At 29.7% G+C, this 6,538-nt stretch overlaps 1 protein-coding gene across 1 annotated transcript; it reads right to left on the bottom strand.

The window, feature by feature from the left end:
• Positions 1 to 2,806: 2,806 nt before the first annotated feature.
• Positions 2,807 to 5,376, bottom strand: LOC107024555 (indole-3-acetic acid-amido synthetase GH3.6-like). Its single transcript, XM_015225548.2, has 3 exons — positions 5,057 to 5,376; positions 3,968 to 4,878; positions 2,807 to 3,686 (listed from the first exon to the last, which is right to left on the bottom strand). The coding sequence occupies exons 1-3, from the start codon at positions 5,374 to 5,376 to the stop codon at positions 3,097 to 3,099; spliced, it is 1,821 nt and encodes a 606-aa protein (XP_015081034.1). The 3' UTR covers positions 2,807 to 3,096.
• Positions 5,377 to 6,538: the final 1,162 nt, after the last annotated feature.

Below are 6,538 nucleotides of genomic sequence, written 5' to 3'. Positions count from 1 at the left end.
TTTTTTTTCTTTAATCTAATCAAATTAGTCACCTAACTGTGTACATTCACACTAAGAGAAACCTCATAATCTGCCAAACTTTTCATCACCGATATCACACCCTAACTTAACCCATCCAAATTCCTCCCCCTAATATGATTGATCCTTCTCAACACCGTTTACATAAAAATAGGATTTACTTTCGGTAATTAACAAAATTATTACATGAGCATTATAAAATTTCATATACAATTTGAAGAAAATCAGGTGCTTACCAGGAACCACCGTAAACCTTTCGCCAACCGCTGCTCTTTGCCCTATTGTATAATTTTATTTTATTTTTTTTGAGTTATGACTAACAGATTATTAACCCCTCTTTACTTAGCTTAATTTCATGGGCCAAAGAAATACTAAATTGAATTATAAACTAGGCCCACTAATTTATTCCAATACATGGTCAAGTAATAAGGTATTAAATTAATTATATATATGACCCACTAACTATTAACTATATACTAATTTAATAAAAATTTCCTCAATTAGGCACTCGTAGTTACCGAATAGTTAAAATATCCCCCTTTAATTTTCCAAAAGGAGTCAAACTAGTCCTAGTTCTCAAAACGACCTAGCAGGTCGTTACAATGATACTATATCGCACGGTGAAAACGGACAGTTAGTAACTTGAATAGGTAAAATGTACGTACTATTGAAAAGATAGTCAAGAAAGGTTATGTATTTATATTTATATTATATAAATATAAACTATATGTAAAGGTGGGCCAATAACTTACGTGTATGCATAGACTTTGTTTTGTTAATAACATGTGGGAACATAATCTAGGGCCTAATCTATATGTATTTATTATAGCTTATATAATGCTGACTAATTTCTATAACTCAAGTGTAATACCATGAACTAAAAACTCTTCATTATTTACAAAACTAAATAGAAAAAAGATATATTTTTTTTCAATTTTAATGTACAAAATTGAAGATCCTTTTATAGGTAAACATAAAGATCCCTCATATAAAAAAAGAATTGTTAGAACCAAAAATAAATACCGTAATTAATCTAAAAAGTCAATTCTCCACATTGATATTCTTTTTTTCTGTTTTTATTCAACCTTGAGGAATATATAAAGTTTCAATCATATTAATGTCAAAGGAAATAATCATAATTTGAAAATAAAGGGTCTTTGTCCTTATTGCCTCATATTGAAATAAAATAATGTTGGTCCATGGATAATAGTAGCATATTGTTATTTTAATTTCGTAGTTTGTATTTTGTTAGTAACCTAAAGTTGATCAAATGATGGGCACAGCTCACTGAATCCGTTAATCACGATTCAAAACATAAGATAATTGTCATATTTATTAAAATAAAATCCAACTTATTTACCTATTTTTTCAAACTTTCCCAAACTTATGTACTATGTATTTTTGTAGATTTACTTTTAATTTCTAAGTCAGTCCATTAATTAACTTTTTAAGTTTCGAATCAGGTTCAAAATTTATTTTCTTAACATGGTATATTAGACGCAATTCAGAGATGGATTTAGGATTTAAAAATTTCCGATGCACTAATATTATAAGTCTTTTTGAAATTCAAAACTTATGATTAAAAAAAATAAAATATGATTTTGGCTAAATTCGAACCAAGGTCACGAGGTGGGATGCACTGGCTAGGACAAGTGTGATCCCATGCTTTTCCTGGGACACTATTTATTATATTTAGTTTCTAACCGTTTCTCAAGAAAGATATACATAATTTTTTTTTGAATTTTATACGCGTGGATCCGCCTCTGATTAGATCCAACTCAACTTAACATATTGGACCTCATAGCGATTCTCAACTCTTAAACTATATTTTTGTCGAAATTGAAAGTTTGGATCTTCGTTAAAATGAAGAACAAAAACACATTAAAATTTTTCATATTGAAAAGTAAAACGTTCCTTCGATCGAGTCAACAAAGACAAAAAAAGATCAACGGAAGACCGACAAAATCATAGGGACGGCAGCATGACTGAACAACTAATTTAAGGTATTAGTAGAGTATTAATTCAGTCGAAAGAGTAACATGTATGCAGCAACAATTATGGTTGCACATGCTTTAAATTACAATTAATCCTAAATCTAAATCTAAGTCCCACAATTAATTTTATTTAATTTCACAGATGTTCCTTTTTTTTTATATGTAGTAAAAAAATAAATTGATCAATCGAATAAGAATCAATTTGAATTTTCTAATTAGTATAGTATCACCTAAATATTTTTCTTCAATTCCAAGTCACATGATTGCCATGTGACGCTAATATATTCTAAGTATTTTTTTGTTTTATATTCGCACGCATCCCGAGCAACTAAAAATATATTTACACTAAATTATCTAGTTGTCTCGGTTTTTTTTAAGCCAAAATAATAATAATTTTGACTAATATTATAAAATGTATTTTTTATCATACTGATATACAGAAAGTTGCAATTTATAATATTTTCTGTATAGTTTTTGAATATCTAAATTTTTAATTTATAATATCAAATTAATATAATTTAATAAACTTTTTAAAAATTAGTTAAATTAACTTTCGAAAAATATAACATGACAATTAAAAAGAAACGAAATATACTTATTTAATATGATTAATTTCTTGATTATGTAAAAATTCATCACTTATCTAAAAACAGGTAAATTTTGTAGGGGTGGAAATGATCTTCTTAATTATGTACTATAAATTTCTCTAGTTTAAATTAAATATAACGTAAATATAATATATAATATATTATATGTACCGACAAAAATAATAATTAGCAAGTCAAAGTGGGACATTTTGTAATTGGATGGGAATTCCAATAAATCCAATCCCCATGTTGTTTATTGTTGGAATTTAGTACTACCAAGTAAACGGAAAAATAAAACATAAACTTAAATTATGTACATGAAAAACACACATAAAATAAAATTAAAAAAAAAAACAAAACAGTACTTCTAATTAAGTTTAATCCTGTGCATTATTGGAGGGTCCTATCGACGTACATATATCCAAATAAGAAATTGAATTTACGAATTCGTAAATATTCTGATCATTCAACCAGACTCTCGTACATGATGAATTCTCTTAGCTTGATGACCATTGTTTATGACCAGAAATCCATTTAGGACATTTCGGGCTAAAATAACTCGAAACAACTCTCGAATTCAATAACTCAATAATTGGAGCATAGTTAACACACCGTGGAGCTTTGTACTGATTAATGGAAGCGCCATTGCTAATAGCATAATCCATAAGCTTATCGAATGTACCATTTTCAACTACCTTAATTTCAAGGGGACCAATCGATTTATCCGAAACGCGACATTGTCGATAGACACTGTTTAACGATTCTTCAATCGTTAGACAACAATCTTCAAACACTGATGTTGGAATTAATGTTTCGTCGGATTCATCATTGTTGATTTCCCAGTACAAAACGTAATGTCCTGGATTTGTCGATGTGTCTGCATAACTTGTATATTCTGTTAATGATGTTCCATAAGGTACAAGATGAGTCGATGCTTTTAAAACGGCGTCGTGTAGCTCAACTTCATAAGTTTTGTCTGAATCAATACTTAATGCAACATTTTTTCTACACACAAAATGAAATTGAGGTGCCTTGTTTTTGAATCCAGCAACTTTCAGTATATCACCAACTCGATAACGATACAATCCTGAAAAAAAACAAACATATAATCAGTGTATAACATATGTATATTGGCTAAGATAAGTACGAAAACAGTAATCTTGGGATATAATTGCTAGTATGCTACCACAACTTGACTTTTACTCCCTTGTAAATTTAAGATATAATTGCTAGTATACTATCACAACTTTGACTTATACTCCCTTATGTCACAGACTTAGAGTCTTACTAATGTTCCGTATGGCACTCAGGCTTTATATCGTGTAACATGATTTATGAGCAAAATTACTGAATAGAGAGTGAAATTACCTGCATAAGTGGTGACCACGAGCTCGTACTCATGTCCAAGTTTGACATCAACAAGATCAACCAAATCATCTTTGTCATACTTGTTAGAGTTTTCTGGTCCTTGATCGTCACGAGCAACGGGCAAGAACTCGAAAAATCCCATGGTAGGTATGAGAGTATAAGCAACTTCACTAGGTTCACAAAGAGGATCAAGATTTATACCAAAGTAACACTCAGAAGAAGCATACATGGTACAAACAAGTGGTAAATCATTACCATAGTATTTAAGGGTTGGAATATATTGTGACATAGTCCCAGTAACAATAACATCGACATATTTAGTATTAGGCCATAATCTAGGAATAATCCCTTTCCATGACTCTTTACTACATTCCATTTCAATAAAATCAGCAAGGTAGGGATCCGGTTTGAGTATTTTCATCACGGATTCGCGTACCATAGGGTCATTTATTTGTGGATTCAACGTTCCAGTTTTTATATCCCGACAAAGTATAGGCCAGTGGTTTTCAAGGAAATGAATAGCGCGAATAAAACCTGAAGCGAAAACCGCACCAACTCGTAAAACTTGAGTGTTTTGACAAAGACCACAAAGCATTTGGGAATACATACTTTGATATGAATCTAAACAAAGAATTGTTTCATTTGGGCTTGTGTAATTTGTGTAAGGGTCATATGGTCTTTTTTTGAAATAGGAACTCTTATAGTAACTTGTTAAAACTGGACGTGCTAATAAACCACCTGGAGTTTTTGCTTCTGATTTGATAAATAAAAAGTACATTCCTTTGCCTTTTTGTAAATCTGGCACAAATTTATTCATTACTGGCATTAAAAGGCTGTATAATAATGACCTTCTCCCTAGCTCTTCTTCAATTGTTGGCATCAATTTCCTCTCTCCCCCAGATGTGCCAGAACTATAAAAAAAAAAAAAGAAAAAGTACATAAACAAATACAAATATGTCCAAAAAACAATTATTGCATAGAAAAAGATAACTTTCTTTATATCCACAATCAACTTGTAACACAGTGGCGAATCTAGAATGTTTAGCAAAACTCAGAATAAATGAACTCATAAAACGAAAGTATACTAACCTTGTTAGGAACTCGGAAATTGGTAGAGAACAAAGGATGGATGAACGATCACCATTCGCGATACGATCGATATCGGGTTTGAGATCTTCATAAGTGACAATAGGCATGATTTTTTTGAAATTTTCATAGTCATCATTGTTGCCATTTATAATAAGACCATGCCTTTGAAAGTATTCAACACCAGAATTACGAGAAAGTATCTCATGAAGAACATTTTTTTGAACATCATTAGGATTACTAGTGATGTCTTCGAAAAATTGAAGAAGTTTTTTGTTGTTTTCATCAAAATTTCCATCAACTATTAAAGGAGCCTCTGGCATGTTTTTTTTATAATAAGATTAAAAAAAATAAGGAAAATAATAGAGAGAGATGGAGAAAATTTTGTGGAATTATGATTGGAAGTTCTGTTGAAGAAAGAGAAATGACAGAAATATATATAGAGGAAAAGTGGGGGTGTGTGACCCCCCTATTGGAAACAAAGAATTCAATGTAACAGTTAACAAAGTCTAGGGTTAAAATGGTACATATCTTGTTTATATTTTTTTGACTTTTCTAACTTAAACAAAATAAAGTTTGGTGAAACGCTTTGACTTTTGAGATTGTGAGTTCGAGTTAAAAAGTAAAATTGTGACGGTCTTTTTTTTTTGAAAAAAAAGTTTGGTTCATGAAAAAAATGAAATGCCATAGAACTTTTATCTCCTGGAGTTTCTTTTAACATATAGTATTCAATAATATTCTGTCAAAAAATAACGTATTTAAACGACCGCTGGAATATTTAAGGAAAAAGCTATCATATTTTTTAAAAAATCAATATTCAATTCTAAACTACAATTTTATATATAAAAAATAATACTAATATTAAAAAAATTAATTATAACATTCATATCAAAACTAATGATTAATATTTTTTAAAATAATATCAAGTCTCTCTATTCACAAATAATGGAACTTTACAATTCTCGATTTACCTTTCACGGGACGATTTATAATAATATATGCGTCTTGAATGAATTTATAGCTATCATGTCTGATCAAAATATATCATATAGATTAAAATTATTCATATAGTGTGTATGTCATATAGATTAAAATGATCATGTACATATTCATTTAACGTGTGTTTGATATAGGATAAAGCTAAATAACCAGAAAAATTTGCTCAAATTTCATAACTAATTTCATATTTTGACGTAATTTAAGTGGATGAAGACAAAAAATAGGAGGAAAATGGAAGGAGAAGATGATTGGAGGGGGAAATTCCAAGTAAAGTTTAATGACTGGTTACATGGCTGCATGTACTACGGATGCTACTTGTATTACCGGCAACCCCATGCATTACATTGCTGCATCTTCAAGACTCTTCTTTTTCCTCGTTTTTAAAAAACTTAAATATACAGTCATATCTCGTTATAACAAAGAGATTTTTGTATTCGTCTTTTTGTTTCAATATATATACTCTAAGTTTTAATTTAATTTTTGGTA

This window comes from Solanum pennellii, chromosome 7 (assembly GCF_001406875.1).
Source record: "Solanum pennellii chromosome 7, SPENNV200".
Lineage (NCBI taxonomy): Eukaryota > Viridiplantae > Streptophyta > Magnoliopsida > Solanales > Solanaceae > Solanum > Solanum pennellii.
This window is presented reverse-complemented; position numbering and strand designations above follow the sequence as displayed.

Bases quoted from the DNA above. Each gene is read 5' to 3' on its own strand.
- LOC107024555 (XM_015225548.2), bottom strand. From the start codon at position 5,376: ATGCCAGAGGCTCCTTTAATAGTTGATGGAAATTTTGATGAAAACAAC. The intron at 4,879-5,056 runs GTTAGTATACTT...TTTTTTTTATAG, and splicing joins ATTTCCGAGTTCCTAACAAG to TTCTGGCACATCTGGGGGAG. The intron at 3,687-3,967 runs GTAATTTCACTC...GTTTTTTTTCAG, and splicing joins CGTGGTCACCACTTATGCAG to GATTGTATCGTTATCGAGTT.